The 21,157-nt window shown below is 50.0% G+C and overlaps 1 protein-coding gene across 2 annotated transcripts; it reads right to left on the reverse strand.

Annotated features, from left to right (window-relative positions):
- Positions 1 to 92: 92 nt before the first annotated feature.
- Dpp3 (dipeptidylpeptidase 3) lies at positions 93 to 21,151 on the reverse strand. Of its 2 annotated transcripts, none has more exons than NM_133803.2 (18): positions 21,084 to 21,151; positions 19,649 to 19,923; positions 16,548 to 16,637; positions 15,931 to 16,068; positions 15,186 to 15,260; positions 14,005 to 14,098; positions 11,109 to 11,239; positions 10,884 to 11,014; positions 10,736 to 10,794; positions 9,756 to 9,950; positions 9,562 to 9,674; positions 9,143 to 9,235; positions 7,883 to 7,945; positions 7,674 to 7,798; positions 7,444 to 7,564; positions 6,637 to 6,816; positions 2,710 to 2,872; positions 93 to 661 (listed from the first exon to the last, which is right to left on the reverse strand). In NM_133803.2, the coding sequence occupies exons 2-18, from the start codon at positions 19,916 to 19,918 to the stop codon at positions 486 to 488; spliced, it is 2,217 nt and encodes a 738-aa protein (NP_598564.2). In that variant the 5' UTR covers positions 19,919 to 19,923; positions 21,084 to 21,151; the 3' UTR covers positions 93 to 485. The 2 variants fall into 2 exon arrangements, with proteins under 2 accessions (NP_598564.2, NP_001347640.1); NM_001360711.1 differs by lacking the exon at positions 21,084 to 21,151 and adding an exon at positions 20,812 to 20,834.
- Positions 21,152 to 21,157: the final 6 nt, after the last annotated feature.

Raw genomic sequence — 21,157 nt, forward strand, 5'->3', positions numbered from 1 at the left:
TTCAAAATCTTATTGTGGATTGGAAGCCTAAAGTGATGTAGTGTGCCCTCCCCTGGCTTTGAACTGGAAGAGAAAGAAACATACACTGCAGAGATGGTGGTCGTCATATTTATTTTTCTGGCTATAAAAGTAATACACGAAGAGCGCTGGATTTGGTGAGAATGCTTTGAGCCCTGGCTCTGTCACATGCCACCTGCCGGGTCTAGAACAGTCACTTCTCAGAATTGCCACCTTCCCATGTGGAAAACCGGACTAGGCACCCTGTTGAGCTCCGGCCATAGATGGCAGTGCAGATCCAGAAACTGAGGACATACGGTAAACTGCAAAGTGCTGACAAATGGAAGGGGTTCGCATCACCACCCTCAGCTGAGGTAGCACCAAAGTCCAAGCTCCTGCCCCTCCCTCCCCTGACTCCTAATCACACACAACTCAGAGCTACTGACAGCCCTGGTTTGACAAAGAGGGGAGAGACCACACAGATCTTCTCAAGCCTGGCCAGGTGGGGCCTCCTGGGCCTGGTTCCTCCAGAATCGGGCATCTGCTGCAGCCAGCTGGATAAGAACCTCCTCCAACTCGGGCCCATCCTCGGGAAACCGCTCACAGAAGGAGCGGATGAGACCAGCGGCTGAGGCCTCATACTCCACAAGTTGTACTTCTGAGCCTGGGGGATGGAGAGAAAACAGCAGCACAGAAAGATGTAGTTAGGGGCGGCGAGTTCTGAGCGAGCTCCGGCACAAACTGTCAATGTTCAGGATAGTTATCTAATTACCTACATCAGAATAACCCTGCCAGGAAGGCAGAATTACATGGGGGGAGACTTAGACTTAAATGAATTGCCACTTGACCTCATCCTTCCCTCAAGTCAAGATTTAAATCATGTCTGGCATGGTAGCACACACCATAATCCCAGCACTCAAGGAACTGGGGGAAAAGGATTATTAATTTTAAGGCTAGCCTAGGAAATCCTGGTCTCAACAAAGCCAACATAACCCCAACAATCACTAATAAAAATGACTGATAAAAGCACTCTGTCAGGGCTGGAGTGATAGCTCAGGGGGTTAGAGTACGAGTGGCTCTTGTTGAGGACTCTGGCTGCTCTTAGCCTGGCCTCCCGCACCCACACTGTGGCTCACAATCATCTGTAATTCCAGCCCCAGGGGATCCAATGCCCTCTTGTGGCTTCCAAGGGCACTGCATGCACATGGTACATACATACATGCAGGTAAAACACACATCAAATAAATAAATCCGAAATCAAATTTCAAGTGCTATGTTAGATCAAACAAGATAGTCAAGTTAGATCAAACTGCTTCATATGTCTAGATCGTGGGCAAGTTTCCCAGTTGCTCTCAGCCTCAGTGCCTTGTGGGTAAAGTGGGGCATGAGCACAGAACCTCTCCTCTTGTGCGACGGGGACTGCGTGGGACAGAGCGTCAGTGGGGTGCTCAGTAGCCGCTCTGCACATCTGTGCATCTGACCTGTTAAATGAGCCTGTCTCGAGGCCCCTGGATCACCCCTCAGCTGCTCAACCTTTGCACTCTGTGAAGCCTGTGGCACTGAGGGGTACACAGTGGCTAACATGGCCTAAATTAAGTCCTGGCTCTGTGAAGACCACTTGTGTGTATTTTAGTTCCCAGATGAAACTGATGAGGGGTATTGTAACCAGTCTTCACCAGGCCTGGGGACTTCATTCTTGAAAAGTTCCTTTCTTTTCTTTTCTCTTCTTTTCTTTCCCTTTTTCCTTTCCTTTCCTTTTCTTTTTCCCCCCAGTACTGGGGATAGAACCTGCACCTTATTTGGCAGTGCAAAGCAGGCTACCAGTGAGCCACAGCCCGGCCTATTGTGAGAACACTTCACCCAGTACCCTAGGGCCTGCAAGCCCTCTGCCACCACCATTACCACCACTACCAACTACCAAAGCGCTGGGGGTGGAACCCAGGGCCTCTTAAATATTGGGCAAATGTTCTACCATGGACCACACCCCAGCTCGCCAGTACCTTTGAAAACTCCAACCTGTTCCTCAGGTCTGGTCCCTTCCACCACTTCCCCCCAAGACCTCCTGGACACTCTGAAGCTACAGGTGTGATTTTTATCCAAGTGTTCAGAGCACGGTTTGTCCTTTAAACATGTGTGATTGATATCTCTGTTGAGTTTTTATCCCTAATGGGCTCTGAATTAGACAATGACCTCAGCTCCGTGCACTGCCCCATCCCTCAGTGGCCTCCCTGAACTCCATGTTGCCAAAGCACCAAGAAAGTGAAGCTGAGAGATAAGAGACTGAAGGGATTATTTCGTGTTGAGGGGCTGGAGACAGAATGTCTCAGGAAGGTGCCATTTAACGGGGACCTGACCAACCAGAAGAATCAGACAGACACAGATTTGAGGGACACTGTGCCAAGCAGAGGGTACAGCGTGTACAAAGGCTATCGAGTAGAGTGGCCTTGGTGCATTGGAGAGCTAGGGCACACAAGGTACTGGCACCATGCAGGCAGGGTCAGGGATTCTGAAAATGGAAGTGTTACTTGAGAAGGGGGAACGATCCAGGACATCTCCATCTTGAACGTTGCTGATTCAAATTCTCTTAGGTCCTAGGAGGCCTGAGGTCTGTCTGAAAGAACGTGGCAGAGGGAGCCCTCCCCGAACCGATTACATCATCTGCTCTCTGGAGAGACCTCAGGTAGGTCCAGCAGATGGTGTAACATCCGTTACCTTCAAGGCGAGTGTTGGGTTGAACAATAAGCTTCCGGGACTCCTTGCGCAGCAGTACCGTATCCCTTAGGGTAAGGAAGCACTCTGGAGGTGCGTCAGTGACTGCTGCATAGCCCTCGTACAGGGCCCGCCCCGCGACCACGTCCCCCGTGGACTTCAGCACCTGCAGGAAGGAGGAATCAAGTGCCTACGATGGGAACTCACCTTGCACCCACAGGACTCTGTCAGCAGCCGTGGCCAGTGGTACCTAGCCCTGGGGAGGACGTGCTACAGTTTGTCCTTTATAAAATTTCAGAGCTACCAATCTAATGGCTAAGCTGGGTATGGTGGCACCTATAATCCCAGCACTTGGAAGGCAGAGGCAGGAGGATCAGCAGTTCAGGGCCATCCTTGGCAACACAGGGAGTACAGCCTGAGCTACAACATCCTAGGTGACTCATTTTTTTTTAAGATAGAGTCTCCATATATAGACCAGTTGGCCTTGAATTCACAAGAGACTTGCTCCCTTCTGCCTCCTGAGTGCTAAGATTAAAGGTATGCGCCAGAATGTCTGACAGCTACATTTTTTTCAGAAAGCTAGTGTATATTGAGAAGTTGGGCTTTGGGGTTAAGAGATGGCTCAGTGGGTAAGAACCACAAGCATGAGTTCAAATCCTGAGCATCCATGTTAAAAGCTAGGCACTGACGTATGGGCCTGTAATCCCAGTGCTGAGGGTGGGGATATGGGACGGTCATAAAGGCTTGCTGGCTGCCAGTCTTGCTCCAGGTTCAGTGAAAGACCCTGTTTCAAGGGAGCACAGCAGAGAGTAACAGAACAGGACACGTGTGCATATGTCACACATAAGTCACACTCAAACACGGACACAACCCCCCAAAATGAATTCAATGGAAAATGGAAGAGGTGGGGCTTTTAAAAGCACCCAGGCTCCTCCGCTGTAAATGGGACTAAGGCCCACACAGAGGCAGCTACGGAAGCACCACCTTTCCCTTCAACCAGAGGTTCTACTCCTACACTGTCTTCTCTCACAGTCTCTTTTGCATGCTCCTTAACTTTGGCTATAGCAGACTTTCGCACTTTCATGGACGTCATTCAACTTCTCTTCACGGTGTAGTGCGCACCTCCTAGGACTGACGCCCGAGGCTCAGTCCCTAATCCTGCTTGCCCCACCTCCAATTTTGTAGGAGACTATTCTCTTCCTCTGCTAAGTGGATCCGGGGTTCATCTCTCTCACTTCTTGGTAATATGTAATCTCTTCATACATGATCATCATACCAACAAGCCAGACCTGGGGAGCTCAAACTGGAGAGTTAGCTACATGGACGCCAACGCAGCCAGGAGCATCAGAAGTGACTGAGGCAGGACAGGCTACTGGGGACGGGTTTCCAATACCCTCAATGGATCGCAGAATCGGAATGTCTTAAGTCTCTAATCCAAAATGGTGTGCTATATGCATCTTCTGGTACAGCATATTTTACATCACATTTGTTTATTACACATTTTAAACATTTATGTATGTGTTTGATGTATCTGCACATGTGTGTTTGCTGTGTACAGAAGAAACCAGAGAGAGGCTCCTATTCTACCATTCTCCACCTTATTCCCTTGAAACGGAGTTCTCACAAATCTGGAGTCAGAAAGCTCCAGCGATCCTCCTACCCCCGTGGTGCTGCAGCTGCAGAGGAATGCAACCAGGCCTGGTTTTTTACATGAGGACTGGGGATTTGAACTCAGGTCCTTATGTTTATGTGGCAAGCATTATTATCCACTGAGCCATCTCTTCAGCCCTTCTTTTTTTTTTTTAAAGTGAAGGGTGACCCTAAACTCCTAATCCTCCAGCATCTACCCCTGAGTGCTGGGGTCACAGGTACGAGTCAACACTTTTATCCAGTGGTGAGAACAGGACCCAGGGCTCCATGTACACTACGCAGATACTCTGCCAACTGCCCGATAGCCCAGGCCCTTAGATTACTTATAATACCCAATGCAATGTTATGGAATTAGTTCTTAATCCATATTGTTTAGGGAATGATGACAAAAAATTGTGGATGTCCAGTACATATGAGATGACTCCTGAATATCTGTGTGTGTGTGTGCACACATGTGTGCGGTTGGCTGAATTTATGGATGTGGAATTGGGGGCTCCAGAATGGGGACTATAAGAATAACAGGAATCAGGGAATCTCTGGGCAAAACAAAGAGCCTATGCCATGTCTGAACATGGGGCTGCCACAGTTGCAGCCAGCTAGACACATAGGTATTGAGCCCACTGTTGCCAGACCTTCCAAGAAGCCACAAATACATATTCAACCTAATCTTTGCTAACATCAGAAAGACAAAAAACAAAAACAACCAAAAAACCCCCCAAAAAACCCATGGCTAACACTATAAACACTAAACACTATAAACACTATAAAGAGCTGGATCAAAGATGATGTCACCTTCTGTGTCTATAACATACTGCTGAGGAGACTGAACACAATGAGGTAAGACTGCCATGTACAAGGACCAAACTGGGCCCCTCACAGTGCGCATGCCTTGATCCCAGCACCAGGGAGACAGAAGCAGGTCAGTCTCCGTGAGTTTGAGGCCATCCTGGTCTACACAGAGCCAACCAGGGCTATAGAGTGAGACCCTGCTCAAGGGACTGATTCAATACTGCCTGGGACCTGGTAGACTTGGTTCTTATTCTTAATGCTCTAACAACAGCATTTGCCATTTGCAGAAAAATCTTTGATTCATAGAAATGTTGCAAAGACGGCAGAGTGAGCTTCCAGAGTCTGCCAGCACAGCTTGATTGCCACCAACTCATCATCAATCAGATGGTCACTACCAAGAAGGTTGCAGAGCCCACCCAGGTCTGTCCCATCAGCTTTGCCAACAGTGGCCCTGCCTATCTCAGAGTCCATCAAGGACACTGTGTTTCTCATCTAGTGGCTCTTATCCTAATTTACATTTTTGGTAGTGGAGGATGAAACCCGGGGTCTCACATTTATTAAGTCATACTCTTCTATCCCCAGCCCCTAATTTAATTTTATTTAACTTTAAGACTGTCTCAAAATATTAAAAATATTTTAAAAAGAAAAACTAAACAAAAAAGAAAAACGAAAATCAACAAACAGGGCTGGTGAGGTAGCTCATCAGATAAACATGCTTGCTACACAATCCTGATAACTTGAGTTTGCCCCAAACTCTACATAAAAGCATGAAAGATCAATTCCACACGTTATCTCTGCCCTCCATATACACACTGTGGCACGTGCACAACCCCTCAATATCACACACACACACACACACACACAATTTCAAAAGCAAAAAGACCCAAACTCCCACACATTCTACCTAAAGATGTTTTCGATCCTTCCTGGAAACAGATGGGCACAGAATCACAAAGACACACTTTGATTCCTAATCCAAACAACCATAACTTTAGGACTTATGATATGTGAATTGTTGAACAGAGTCCTGTTCTTGTAGAAAGTGCTACACCGTAAAGACAAGTTTCCTCATGGAGCTGGAGAGATGGTGCAGTGGCTGAGTGCTCTTCCAGAGGACCTGCGCTTGATTCCCTCGACCCACATGGCGGCTCACAACCCTATGTAACCCTATGTAACCTATGCAAGGGACTCAGTGCCCTCTTCGGCCCCTGCAAGCGCCAGGCCTTCCTTTCCAGTCTTGCTCGCCATCACCCGCAGCAGTGTTACTGCCACTCAGCTCCTGTCGTGGTCTGAAGGCGCCCTGCTTACTTTGTTTCCCTGTTAGCTGTCTGCATTCCCACATGCCCATGTGAGAAACTGCACACAGCTATTCTGTCACTAGAAAGACTTGCTGGATGAAGGAACTGTCCAGGAGGTTAAGAGATATTGACAGGTGGGAGAGAGGGACAGGAAAGAGGCTGGTGGAAGCCAAGACAAGAGACCATCACTTACCTGGAGTCTCCGCAGGAACCGCTCCAAGGCAGGTCTGCCCACTGACCGGATCTTGCTGCGGTCCAGGCGGACCCGGGCATCAGGGCGCCCATCAGAGCCTGTGGTGGGAGTGACGGTAACGAGTCCTTCGCCAGCTTCCAGCAAAACCCGCAGGATCACAAACCGGGCCTGCATGTGGGCCTGCCAGGGGAAAGAGGCCGCGTGTAGTGGATATGGAGTGCTTAGTGCACAACTTGCTGATGTTTTCAACATGCCAATCGTCAGATGACATCATCTGTTTATTCCCCTGTACCCTGGGGGTCCACTCTGCTCACTCCTCTGCCCTCAATTTCTTCCTTTCTCCAGTGTTCACTGAGGCGGGCTGTGTGCAGAACATGGTGCCCTATTCGCCCTCATCACTTGCCACACCTCTGAATGCTTCAGGCAGCAGCTACTCATGGGGCCCCTCACTAAAGACCCTGAGGACTCGCTCTCATCATCCTTTTTGTGCCCAACAATGGAACTGAGTAGGCACCACTACCCCACGTTTATATATGACAAAACATTGAGGCCCAGAGAAATGAAGTGACTGGTTTGGAGAAACAACAAAAACTGTGACTGAGTGGCTGAGTCCAGTGGCTAAGGAAGGAAGACTACATAAATTTGAATCCTGATGCTCTTCTTCCAGCTAAGATGTGATAGAGCTTTCCCTACAGTGGAGTCTGGGGTTAGAGTTTAAGTTTATCTGGCCTTGGGGGATGCACTTGTCCCATCCCTGCACCCAGAATCCTGACAGTGGCCACATAGCAGGCTCCTCGCCTGTCTCACCTGTCGCCAGTTGGCTGCCTCTGGGGTGTAGAACTCCAAAGCCAACAAGCCAGCCCGAACCATGTTGAGCCAGTTCACGTAGATTACATCTTCTGCATCAGCTCCCTCAAAGCCAAAGATCCTGGTGGAGCGGAGACAGGGATGATGAGATTAGCCCCATGCTCTGGTACCTTCAGAGCGGCCCAGCGTGGGGGCTCAGCCCACCGCCCCTCCAGCCCACGGTTCCCTACTCCAGCACTTGGGGGTTGAGACAGAGGTAGAGGCCCACACTCTCGGCCCGGCACTCTTCGTAGCTGGAGGCAATGGTGCTGAATTTGCTATCCCACGTCTCTCCACTCCGGTACCAGCTCTGGATCTAGAAGGATGACCCAGGACCCAAGAATCAGGGCCTGCCTGTGTCCCCCATCCCAGCTGCCTGACTCCACAGGGGCTCTCTTACCTGTTCCCCAGTCTCTGGGTTGATCACAGTCTCCTTGTCAAAGTTGAAAGCACCTTTCTCATCCTGTAGAAGAAAGGCGGCATCCTCAGAGCTCGGGGATGCCAACTACTCCTTCAGATCCCTCAGCAGTTAGGAATCACCCATGCACTTCACTGTACGGGGGAGACTGGGGTCCAGACAAGGGAGGGACCACCTGAAACTGTACGGGAACTCACTCTCCAGAGCTGTGGAAGAGACACCTAATATGTGGGCCACTGAGCATGGCTGCTTCTCCCCATGTGCCTCTGCTGCTACCACTCATGCTGCCAACACGGCCCTCCCCGCCATGCCAAGCATCTTCCACAGTGACCTCCTGGGGAAGCCTCTGTCACCAACACACATCACCGGTGGGAAGACGGAGGGAGGCTCAGAGACCAAGAGCCCCAGCCTGGGTCAGCCCAAGTAGCCTCTGTGCCTCCCAGATCCTAACAGGTTGGCTAAAACCCCACTGTGCCAGGGCTGATACCTCACCTCCCCTTCTTTTCTTCACAGGAGCTCACAGAATGGCGTCAGAGACCCCACTGTACAGATGGGTCCACTGGGGCCCAGCCGGAAGAAAAGACGTATTTAAGGCCATGGCCTGAATATAAGACTGGATGAGACACCATGCCGGGTGTGCCCCTTCAGCTGCCCTCTGGATTCTCCGGATAAACCAGAGGCAGCTCCGTCCCTCCCTCATCTAGGGAGGCAGCCCCACCAGTGAGAACAAGCCCAGCCCAGAACCCCATTCTCACTGATGGGCCTTACTCTCCTAGAGTTCGGCTATGTGTCTCCATGTTGGGAACCTTCAAGTCTCGCCAGCATGCTATAAAGACTATCAGCCTCTCCATGATACCCAAGTACAAGCCAGGGGGGCACGTGCTCTGGGGAGACAGCCCCTTAGGCAGAAGAGACGTGACTTGACCTCCCTACAGCATGCTCCAGGAGCCCAGAGAAACGAATGGGCAGACAGGGTTCTCTGAGAAAGCTCAACTAGTGGCTGCTGACTGAGAGGGATTGCTGGGCTCAGGCTGGGGAAGCTCCCCTTGAAGTGTGACTCAGGTGGCCCCTAGACAGAGACCGGGAGGGGCCAGTGTCTGCCACTGCCTGTGCCAAGGCCGCAGGCACTGTCTGCCTCTGCACCTTGAGCCTGTATTTTTCCAGATACTGAAGGGAGCCATGGCTCCCTAGGAATGAAAGGCTTCACCTATGCGTGGGACAGGTCAGGTGGTCCCTGCTCACCTGTACAAAGAGCTTGCCGCTGCCATGGCCCAACAGCTCGTGTAACCCCACCTGCACATCAAAGGACGGCCCCTTCCAGCGGATATACAGGTCCTGTCAAGACAAACAAGGACACCACTGACCGCCACCACCTCATTGTGGTCACAGTGCGCACCAGTCCTCCCAGCAAGGCCCATGTGGGCAATGTGCTCTCTGGAAGCCAAGCTTATTCGACGCCACACATGTGGAGTGACCCATCTCACCCCACAATGACCCTCCACTGTGCACCCTGGGAGGAACGGAAGCTTCCCAGTGACAAAGGGTCCGTCACATGTCAGGAGTGGCTAAGCCAGAACAAAAGCTGGACTCTGATTTCACCACAGGACTGGTCCTTTCCAGACTAGCGTAGCTTAGCCCCGGGCTCGGGAGCCAGCGCCCACCTTGTCTTCCTCCTCCAAGAACGTGAGCTTCTCCCGCTTTGCGGCATAGGCCACAGCCAGCACATTCCCCAGCGATACATTCTTAAAGCCTTCTGTCTGTCTCAGGTCATCGTCTAGAAGACAGGGGTGAGAGCTGACAGAGGGAAGGGCAGAGGTCGAGAGGCACTGAGAGAAGGCTGAGGGGAGGGACTCACAGTTGGGGATGTTGATGCCCGCAGGAATGCCAGAGCCAGCAAAGGTGAGGACGTCCAGGGAGGTGAAGTCAGGGGTGAGGAACTTGTCCTTCTCGAAGGCAAGAGGCCAGGGCAGCTCCTTCAGCAGCTGCTCAGCACTCGCGACCAGCCGCTCGAACTTGGCACTCATGGCTTTGTTTACCATGGCCACGAAGCCTGTTGGAGGGTGGGGCTGTGGTTTGCCAGCATCCTGGGATCCAGTTGCACGCTCCCCAGTTCCTCCATGCATCATATTTATACTGAACACAGCTGTCTGCAGCAGCCTATGCTGGCTACTGGGGACCACAAGCCCCAAGTTCCAGGCCCCAGACCGGCAAACAAGAGGCAGAACTCCTTCATGTTCCTATGGCCTCAGGTCTGAGCTCCTAGGTACGGCTGGCACTTTCCTTCTTCCTGCCAGGCTAAGCTCTGGATTTAGCAACTCTATATCCAGCCTCTCTATACAGAATGGGGAGAGCAAGAGTAGGCAGAGACCAGCCTGAACCCTCCAGCAATGACGTGCCTGTGGGATGAGGACTGAGGCAGCCTGCTCTCGCTAGGGATGAAAGCTTCCACATCAGTCTCACAGGCGTGGCTGATCCACTCCTATCACTGCACACAGGACTCTGTGATGCTCAGAGGTCTGACCACTTGGCTTATGGTCACTGAATGGATGATGGGCAAATCCAGGCTAAGAAATCATGTTTGCCTTGTCAGGTTAGCCACAAAAGGTATTAACAGCCAAATGGCTCCAAGTCAGGGTAACTGGGCTCAGCCAGTACTATGGTCAATCCACAGGTTAACTTGGTGCTACACAGTGCCTGGGACATTAAGTAAGCTGACCCAGGCTGCTGTCATTACTTCTAGGAGAATGGACAGAACTCTCAAGGAAGAATGGGAGAGTGAACTTGGACCTGCACAAAGGGATTTTCACCCAACCTCCCCACTCCACAAGAAGTTACCTTCAAACTCTCCTCGGGAGCCAAAGGGGTCACGGTAGCTCTCAATGAAGCCAATGTAACTAGAGGAGAAAAGAGGAGAGATGAGGGCAACCTGGCAGAAGGCATGGGAGGGGGGTTGGGGGGGGGGAAGCAGAGGCTGGCACCTCACCTCTCTACAATGGGGCCTTTGTCCTGAATCCAGAAGCGGGAGCCCCTCTTATGGGCCTCAATGGAGCCCTGGGTGAAGCTCTCCACGTACTGAGCCAGCATTTGCTCCTGGTGGCTGTTGGCTGCATAAGCCTAGAGGTGAGACGGTTTTGGTCAATCCTGGACCATCCACCTTTGCTGTCCAGAGGGGTTTTGAGTGGCCCCCTCAGTCTCCAGCCAGCCTTACCTTAGCTTTCTCCAAGTGTTCTACCACCTTCTGGAGGATGGGGGCATAGTCCCCCCGGGTGACCTGGAAATGGTTCCCCTGGAACTCATATCTCTTCAGCTTGGAGGTCAATTCAGAGTCGAGAGCAGGGTCTAAGGAATGAGGCAACACTCAGGAACAGGGCACCTCTGCAGGCATTTCGCTCTAGCCCACTAAGAACTTTAATGGCTTCCCACTGCCAACAGAAATTAAGATAAATCCTCTTCTTCAAACATGCATATATTAGAGGCTCAATTGACAGGGTGCTTGCCTAACATGCACAAAGCCCCAGATTTGATACCTAGCACTGCATAAACCAGGTATGGTGATGTACTCCTGTAATCTTGGCGCTTGGGAGGTGGAGATGGGATTACACTGAGTTTGAGGTCAGCCTGACTAGAGTAAGACCTTGTCTCAAAACACACAGAGGCTGGAGATATGGCTCAGAGGGTTCAGGTTCTAACCATCAAACCTGACAGCCTGAGTGTAGTCCCTAGGTCCTCCATAGGGTGAAAGGACAGAGTCAACTTCTGTAGATCATCCTCTGACTTCTATTTCAGGACATTTGTGCACAGGCTAAATGTTTAGGAGGGAGGGAGGGAGGGAGGGAGGAGGTAAGGGAGGAAGCACGCACGCACGCACGTTCGGCCAGCAGAGTATGATCCTGCACACTGCACCACCATCAGTTGAGAGGTAAATTAGGAAGAGAGGGAGTTCAAGGTCATCTCAGATATATACTCAAGGTCATCTCAGGTAAGTACACAATGAGTTTAGGGGGCCCCAAAGACTGCAGAAGATGCTATCTCAAAAAACAAAAATAATAAAAAGATAACCTCCACAGAAACCCATTACTCCAGCGGGTAGCATTGCATGTCTTTAATCCCAACACAACAACAAAAGCCCAATACTCCATACATACACATACCAAGAGTTGTGATGGGCAGCTCTCTGAGTCCAAGGCCAACCTAGTTTACAGAGTTCCTAGACAGCCAAGGCTATACAGAGAAACTATGTCTTGGGGGATGGGGGTGGGGAACACATTTTGTTCTTGCAAAAGACCCAGGTTGAGTTCCCAGCATCTGATGTGGGCACCTGGTGTCTCACAGTCATCTGTAACTCCAGTCCCACAGGAGCTGACACCCTCTCCTGGCCTCGAGCACCTTCAAGTACACAGAAAAATATACACAGAAAAATAAATCTTCAAAAAGACAAACGAGGAAGAAATCAATCTTGGAAAGAAACAAAAGAGCAGGGGCTGGAGAGGTGGCTCAGCGGGTAAGAGCAACGACTCCTCTTCCAAAGGTCCTGAGTTCAAATCCCAGCAATCACATGGTGGCTCACAACCATCAATAATGAGATCGAATGCCCTCTTCTGGGGTGTCTGAAAACAGCTACAGTGTACTTAGATATAATAAATAAATCTTTTTTAAAAAAAGAGTCACATCTTAAAAACCATGAGAGCTGAGCACAACTGGGGAGCAGAAGTCCGTGACTCCTGACTGTGAGAGACAAGGCAGGGACCATGAGCCAAGGACGACAGACGCTGAGGCCATCTTCTAGAAGCTGGAAAAAGGACCGTGTTTCACTATGTGGAACAGAATCCAGGGCCTTGAGCACTCGAGGCCAGGGCTCTACCTCTGATTCACATTCCCAGCCCCAAAGCCACCCCTGGCCACCCCTTAGGCTGTGTTACAAGCATGGGATCTATTTCAACTTGCACTGTAACAGGATCCCTTCTGTTTTCCGGACCTGTGTCCCTTTTCTTTCTTTCTTTTTTAAAGAGTTGGGGTTTTTTGTTTCTTTTTAAAGACAGGGTTTCTCTGTGTAGCCCTGGCTGTCCTGGAACTCACTTTGTAAGCCAGGCTGGCCTCGAACTCAGAAATTTGCCTGCCTTTGCCTCCCGAGTACTAGGATTAAAGGCGTGCGCCACCACACCCAGCTAAAGAGTTGTTTTTATCTGGTGTATGTGTATGAATGTGTATATACGTGTGTGTGTGTGTGTGTGTGTGTGTGTGTGTGTGTGTGTGTGCGTGCACATATGTGCATCACATTCATGTCTGATACCTAGGGTACCTAACCCAGATCCTCTAGAAGAGCAGGAAGTGCTCTTAACTGCTGAACCATGTCTCTAGTTGATGTGTCCCTTTTTTGTCAAAACAGACTTTGTGCTGTCCCCTAAGTTTGGCTATCCCCTGTTGCAGCTCATACTGTCCCCCTCTGTCTGGAGTGCATATGGCATGTTCATTTGCTATATGGGAATACCCAACATTTACACGTTGACTACCTGAGTATTACCAAGCACTGGGCACTGGGAAAGACTGACAGAAACACACAGCCCATTTTAGCAGAGGGCTTGTCATCAAGACACAGACCAACAAGGACACTAGTGCGAGTGTTGGTAGGATCCCTGAAAAGGAGCCACCCACATCCAGCTGTAGAATGGAGAGGAGCTGGCTGGGTAAGCAAGATGGGCTCGCAGTTGTTCTGGGCAGGAAGTAGGCAACAACCTGTATAAAGACTTGGTGACGAGACGTAGGAACCAGAAGCTATAGAACGAGGCGGAACGAGCGGAATGCTGGAGGTGCACACTGACTAGGGATGTCGATGGATGAAAACGAGTGAGCAGAGGGTGACACAGAGGCCTAAATATATTCGCTATCCTTGCTTTATAAACCAGGCAGAGCCAATCACAGACCCATGACCGCCCACGAGTATTGGTTCACATTAATAAAGGACTCTGGAGAGTCAAGAGCTGTATGAAGCTGTATGAAGAAGCAACTGACACCAAAGAGCTCTTTCCACTGGGACAACCAGGCTGCTGGCCTGAGCCACATGGGTCATTAGCTGGCTGACGTCGGACATTAGGGCCCCAGCGCACCTGTGTTGAGGACTGAAGCCAGCCGCACCTCATAGTGGGACTTCCCTTCCTGGCCAACGACCTTGAAGAGCCGAGTGTTGTATGCACTGAGGTTCTGGGGGAAAAAAATAGAGCAGGGTTTGAAGGATGGTGAGACCAAAGAAACTGAGGAGAGTGGAGGAGTGGCCATCCTAAGACAGCGAAGCAAAGTAACCAGGGCCTCTCTTAGGAAAATCCCTAAGCCCACAGTGGAGGGCAAGGGATGACTGCCATTACGTGCACCGCACACTAAACGCTAACTTAAAAAAAAGTTAGTACACGCCTTTAATCCCAGCACTCAGGAAGCAAAGGCAGGCAGATTTCTGTGTGTTCAGCCAGCCTGATCTATATAGTGAGACTTTGTCTCAAAAGAATAAACCAATACAATATACTAGGGCTGAGAGGTGGCCCGGCTGAGAGGTGGCCCGGCTGAGAGGTGGCCCGGCAGATAAGATGCTTACTGCACTGCTCTTGCAGAAGACCCAGCTTTGGTTCGCAGCACGTAAACGGGCTCACAACTGTCTCTAACTCCAGTCTCAGGTTAACCTTGGGCTCCTACATACAGGGGTGCATACTACATACTTCAGGTACACACACACACACACACACACACACACACACGCATGCTAAAATAAACAGACTTTCTAATTTAAAATATACATATCTAGGGGCCCACACATGTGCCACAGTGCTTGCGTGGAGGCCTCAATAGCTTCGAGAGTCAGTTCTCTTTCCATCATGGAGATCCCAGAAGATCAAATTAATGTCACTGGGCTTACCGGCAAGCACATCTGCCCACTGAGCCATTCATCAGCCCCCTGAGCACTAATGTTCACAAGCTTGGCTGTGTGAGGCACAGAACCACCTCAGTTAACTCTTAGCTGTGTGGGATGAACTTGGGAGACAGCCACGGAGCTGTCATGTGGCCAAGGAACACAGGACAGGGTGGATGTATCCTGGTACACATGTGACATCTCTGTCTTTCTGATTGGTGCAGGCTTACCTCTCACACAAAGAATCCTTTAAGTCTTGTCCTTCTCAAGGACCTAAGGTGCCCATATGTCTTTGAGTTCAGGCTGGGACCCGAGAGCAGGTGGCAGTAGTGAAGGGGTGGAGACAAGAAGCCCCATCAAACTAGTGTCCCAAATTGCCAATTCCCAAACCTGAGAGTCCAGAAAGTCCTGGGCCAGCTTAGCATCTTCCATGGTACAATCCCCAGAGAAATAGGTGGTGACTCCCTGTAGGGGAAGGGACAGTGAGAGAAAAGGTGCACAGAGAGACAAGAGATGGCGTTACTAAGGGCGCAGAGTGACCCTGTGAAGCAGCTGATGGCTTCCTGCCCAGGCTCTGCATGTCCTCCCAGCACCTCCACCCTGCCCTGTCCATTTCTAGGGGGAAAGGTTGTAAAACAGATTTTCTTCTTAGACATTTTCCGTATTTTCTTCTTTGAGGTCGGATCTCACTATGTAGCCCCACTCCGGCCTCAAACTCACACTCCTGAGGGCTGCGATTACAGGTGACTCCAGGTGTGTGCCACCATGCCTAACTCAGTCTTTCTTCCACCCATCCTCTCTAGCTGGCCCACCTCTAAGGCTTGCCACGGCTTCTCCCCACGCAGTCCAAGCAACTCCCAGAGGCAGGAACCCTGGATCCCCCCATCATTCTCTCCTAGACTCCCTTATCCTCCAAGCTCTTCTCACCTTCCCTCTCTATGCACCCACATCCTGCCAGGCCTGACCTGGAAGAACATTCTAGACACATTCCATGCAGTTCTCTGTGGTGCCAAGTGGCTTCAGTTCAAGAGTAGGGAAGAGCCTCCTGCCTCCCATCATCAGCTGCCCTTCCACGCATACCAAGCAACCTCAAGGATGCCTCCACTTTACCAAGTTCTTGGAGGAAGGGGCTCACCTCCTTCCCCAGCCCAAGATGTCGAAGCCTCGGTTCCAGGGAGAACATAAGGTCCCCACAGGTCTGCCAAAGGTCCCTGACTTCTTCTGGCCGCTGCTGGGCAGCCTTACTCCCCAGGATCACACGTCCCAGCTTGTCCTGCAAGGAGAAAGGAGGGCATTGGTCTGCCTACATGTCCTTCAACCTCCCAGAGCCTCCCTCTCCTTGAACCTAAGACCTCACAATGTAGCCCCGGGAACAGCAGCAGCAGCAAGCCCTGAGAAGAGTTGAACCTCAGGCTACCACAGAACTAACTACTCAATCAGACACTGCATTCAACATTACCAGTACAGGCATTAACATCTGAGGAACGACAGTGCATGGACTTTGCCTATTCTAGTGATGACCAGCAGGCGTCTAACCGCTCCCATTTGCACAACCTAAACTTGCTTGGCTCTCAGATCAGAAAGGACTGTGCTTTTCCTTTATGTGTCCATCTGTAGCACCTGGGGATGCCAAGTGACACCACAGTCCCAGTGTCCCAGTGACAGGGCTAGGGGTCGCTCTGCACCTTTGACTCCAACAAGGGTCCCTTCTTTATTCTCTAACCACAGCCCACTGCTGCCTCCCCAACTCACCTTGGGCAGGTTAGGAACAAACTTGGTGTCACCAAAGGACTTGTAGTTGCCCATGTTGGAGTAGACCCCTGCAGCGTAGACCAGGAATGCCTGCGCAGTGGAGACAGCATAGCATCAAACATATGAGACGACTGCTTTTTCCCTTTCAGGAAAAGGTGGATTTTTTTTTTCCAGGGCATACCAGTGTGGGAGAGGCTGAGAAATCACAGGGCAGAACCCTGACTCTAGGAGGCCCCAGTCTGGCCGAATTTGTTGTCACAGATGAATTTTTACCCCCACCCTACTGGGTAGCAAAACTGGTTTCAGCAGCTACCAAACACACCTACCTAGGCTGGTGATAGCAAGAAGCTGCCTCCCACAGCTCCAAGGGTAGGCATGTAAGCTGGCTAGGCCAGTCAGAGAATCACCTTCTCTTGCTATAGGCTGACTGAGAATGGCTTGAGAAAACTGAGAGATGGAGATCACATCTCAAGATAGCATGCAATAACTGAGTCTAACTGCACCTGAAGCCTCCTCTAGCCCTGGTCCTTGCAATTATGTGAGCTAAAAATTCTTTTCTTGTTGTTCTTTTGCTTTGTTTTGTTTTGTTTTGTGAGACACAGTCTCACTGTGTATTACTAGCTATTCTGGAATGTTCTATGTAGACCAGACTGACCTGTAACTCACAGAGATTTGCCTCTGTCTGCCTCCCAAGTGATTCAGTCACAGGCATATGTCACCACACTAGGCTCATAATTCTCTTTAAGCCACTTTGTATTGGGTCTCTGTTACTTACCAACAAAGGCATCCCACTAAAAATAGTTAACACTTGGGTATCACTTCCTACTTACAGGCATTCCCACAGAGATTTGCTCTTTTTAACAGTAGACGAAGGCCCACAGACAGGACGCAATAAGCAAAAATTCCAAAGATATGGAAGAAATAGTAACCTTGGCTCAGAAATAAACAATCTGATCAATTTCACAGAAAACTAGGTCACATTTCCATATATTCCTCATGGGAATGTAATGTGTTGAACCATTTTTAATAAAAAGTTCTCACTATATAGCCCTAACTCGTCTCAAACTATGTAGATCAGGCTGGCCTTGAACTCACAGAGATCCTGCTACCCTTGACTCCAGAGTGTTAAAATTAAAGGTGTGCACCACCACATGTGGCCTTAGAAGATAATTTAACACAATCAGATCATTATAAATGTTCAAAGCCTTCAACCCAGCATTCCTATCTCTACAAATAGTTCCCACTTACACGCTTACACACTTACACGAGAATGAGCATTGTGGCATTGTTTGAAAGAAAAGCTAGAAACCGGGCTGGTGAGATGGCTCAACAGATAAGAGCACCCGACTGTTCTTCTGAAGGTCCTGAGTTCAATTCCCAGCAACCACATGGTGGCTCACAACCATCCCTAACAAGATCTGGCGCCCTCTTCTGGAGTGTCTGAAGACAGCTACAGTGTACTTACATATAATAAATAAATAAATCTTTAAAAAAAAAAAAAAAAAAAAAAAAAAAAAAAAAAGAAAAGCTAGAAACCATCTAAAATATTCAGCATTTAAAAAAAAAAAAAAAGAGGCAAGTGGATTTCTATGAGTTGAAGCCATCCTGGTCTACCGAGCAAATTCCAGAACAGCCATGGAGAGACCCTGTCTTGAAAAACCAAAAACCAAAACAAAATAAAACAAACCAAACAAACCAACCAACCTGAACCACCCAAATACTTATTTGATTACATTGCACACTGCTTTAGAGTGTTTCACGGCCAATAAATGAAGTGGACATTGCCTTTCCCGGTCCTACAGGATATACACCCAATGGAGATTCTCCAGGATACAGGGATCTGCAAAATGGGCAGTATCCAGAACACCGAGAACATGATGTAAGAGGTCAAACAGGGCTGGGGAGAGGCTCAGTGCGTAAGAGCACTTGCTGGGCGAGCGCGGGGACCTGGGTCTGAGCATGCAGCACTCACATCAAGAAGTCAGGCACACGTGACCATGCACACGTGACCTCAGCACTGGGAGGAAGGTGGCTGTGTACACCGCCCATCATGGGAGCTTGAAAGCCAGTCAGCCTTGCCAGAACAAGCTCCAGGTTCACTGTAAGCCCCTGTTTGGGGACTGAAGAAATGGCTTAGTAATGGAGAGCTTGGTAGAGGACCCAAGTTCAGTTCCTAGCACCCATGTCAAATGGGTCCTATGCCTCTTGCCTCTGTGGGCAACACGCACTGACACCACATACACATAAGAAAACAAATCTTTGTAAAAGAGATCCTGCCTCCAGGGCGTATACTTTTCTGCTGGTGTCTATGTTTGACACTTGCACATGTACACCCAAGACTGTCATTTCACGTTTTAAAAAAAAGTGAGTTAAGCCAGTGGTGGTTCACCTTTAATCCCAGCACTTGGGAGACAGAGGCAGGTCGATCTCTGTGGTTAAGGCCAGCCTGGTCTACAGAATGAGTTCCAGGTAGTTTAAATGGGGGCCTGATATACTGTGCACATACAAGTATCAGTATCCAATGCACTCACACAGAATGGAAAAGGACCAGCCACAGTGCCTGCCTCTGAAAAGACTGAACAAGTGTGACCTTTTGTGTTTCGTATGTTTCTGAATTGATGCAATATAATAAGATTCAAGTATGGTATTTGGCTAATACATCCACCAACAAGAACTAAGAGACAAACAGAACATTCTACCCTTGGTATCTACCCAGGCTGCCTTCCTCTGTCCCTCAGTATCAGGTGTACAGTCATGGCAGACTGCTAAGAACTATGGTATCTAGGCTGGCCTCAGACTCACAGCAATCTTTCTGCCTCAGCCTCTCACGTATGGGAATTAAAGATGTGTGCCACCATGCCTGGCTTGTTTCCCTGTATCTTGAAGCAGGCACTACACTAATGGCAGACCATATGCACATTCTACAGAAAACAAGCCTGAAGCTACAGGGCTGTGTGTGTGTGTGTGTGTGTGTGTGTGAGCTAGCACCCTTTAGTCTAATCCTCTACCTAGTTGGAGAGAGAGCCCTATGCCCCTTGTTCCTGGTCCTTCGCACATCTCCAGAAGCCCCTCAGAAGCCAGGCGAGCCTGTGAGAACTGACCTGGTACTCTTCTTCAGTAAGACCCTCAGCCAGGGCATGTTGGCGCAGCTGGTCAGGGTCCTGGGCACGGAAGAGGCGGCTAAGCAGGGCATAGATGTAGGGGGCTTCAGGGGATGTCTGGAGCAGCACTGCCAGGCCCCCATACCAAGCAGCTCTAGACAGGTGATGGGCATAGAGGCGCTCTGTGGGTGACAGCAGGCGGAATGCCTCCCTGCAGTCCAGGCTAGACACACCAATGTCATTGGGCAGGATGTACTGGGTATCTGCCATGAGCCCTGCAAGAACACATCACAGTCATCTCAGAGAGCGCAGCATCTTCGCGGCTGCTCTGAAAGCTCATGAGCTAACTAACTTCTTCCATCCAGAAGTCCAGGAGGGAGTAATCCAGTCGCATCCATTCACCTGAAATGCTGGGATTCAAAGACTCAAATACTTGCGGGCCAGCTTTGGCCTGTGGCCTCTCAGACTTAAAATCTGAATCCAATCACTTCATATTACAGATGAGGACACTAAGGCCCAGGATGCCAAGTGTACGAAGGAAGAACCGGCAGAACACAGCCTCATTACTAGACTCCCAGCCCCAGCCACTCCCTGCCTCATCTCCACCTTCTCAGATGTCCTAGTCTCTGTTCAGAATTTCCCAACACCTCTAGCTCATCACAACTGCTGACAAAGGCTTCATGCTGGATATCCACCCCACCGTCCCAACCCCGCTCCACCAAAAGGTCTAAAACCCAGGGCAGCCGCTTCACCTCCCTGCACTGCTCTTTGCTCCTCTGCAACACTGACTGTGAGTATGACACCAAGCTCAACAGCTGGGTATGAAATCCAGGACAGGGATGTGACCCAGTTGGTAGAGTTTGTCTAACCAACAACCAGGCCCAGGGTCAGATTCCAAGGTCAGTCTGGGGTACATAAAACCTTGTCAAAAAATAAATCAAAAACAGCAATGATATTTTGTCCCAGCTTTTCCCTCCTAGCATCTGCCCCAGTCTCATGTCTTTCTTCAGCCCTTCACTATCCTGTTTTCTTCTGTTGCTCTGTTGGGAAGCCATATAAGGGCACAACCCATTTTCCAGATAGGAACCATATGACATTTGGAAAGCAAGCAACTTATCCAAAGCTTTTCAGCTCAGTTGGGACCCAAGGAATTCCGAACCCACCACATTCTCCACGCTCCGCCCCTGGCTAAGGACACGTTTCCACCCTCTGTACTCCTTATTTGCGCGGCTCCGCCCCATCTACCCCTTCGCTCGGAAAGAGGTGTTAACTCTTTACTGCCTGGAAATTCTCCTTGCCCAAAAGCTGGGAGAGATTTGGAAGAGGCACTGAAGGGTGGACAGAAAGGGGATGATCTTGCATGCACAGCCAGGCCTCGCTCTGATCTCCTGAAGATGACACACCGTGACCCCAAAACCAAGGCGCTGTACCTCACCTGCTGCAGCTGCTCCGTTCGCAAACTCACTTCCTGCTTCCGGCTCCCCGCCCCATTCATTGGGACACAAGCCC

Source organism: Mus musculus, chromosome 19, assembly GCF_000001635.26.
Source record: "Mus musculus strain C57BL/6J chromosome 19, GRCm38.p6 C57BL/6J".
Taxonomy (NCBI): Eukaryota; Metazoa; Chordata; class Mammalia; order Rodentia; family Muridae; genus Mus; species Mus musculus.

Excerpts from the sequence above, each read along its gene's own strand:
- Dpp3 (NM_133803.2), bottom strand. The coding sequence starts at position 19,918 with ATGGCAGATACCCAGTACATCCTGCCCAATGACATTGGTGTGTCTAGC. Across the intron at positions 7,565-7,673 it reads CTCAACCCCCAAGTGCTGGA|GATCTTTGGCTTTGAGGGAG; the intron begins GTAGGGAACCGT and ends CCGCTCCACCAG. Across the intron at positions 6,817-7,443 it reads AGGCAGCCAACTGGCGACAG|GCCCACATGCAGGCCCGGTT; the intron begins GTGAGACAGGCG and ends TTCCCCTGGCAG.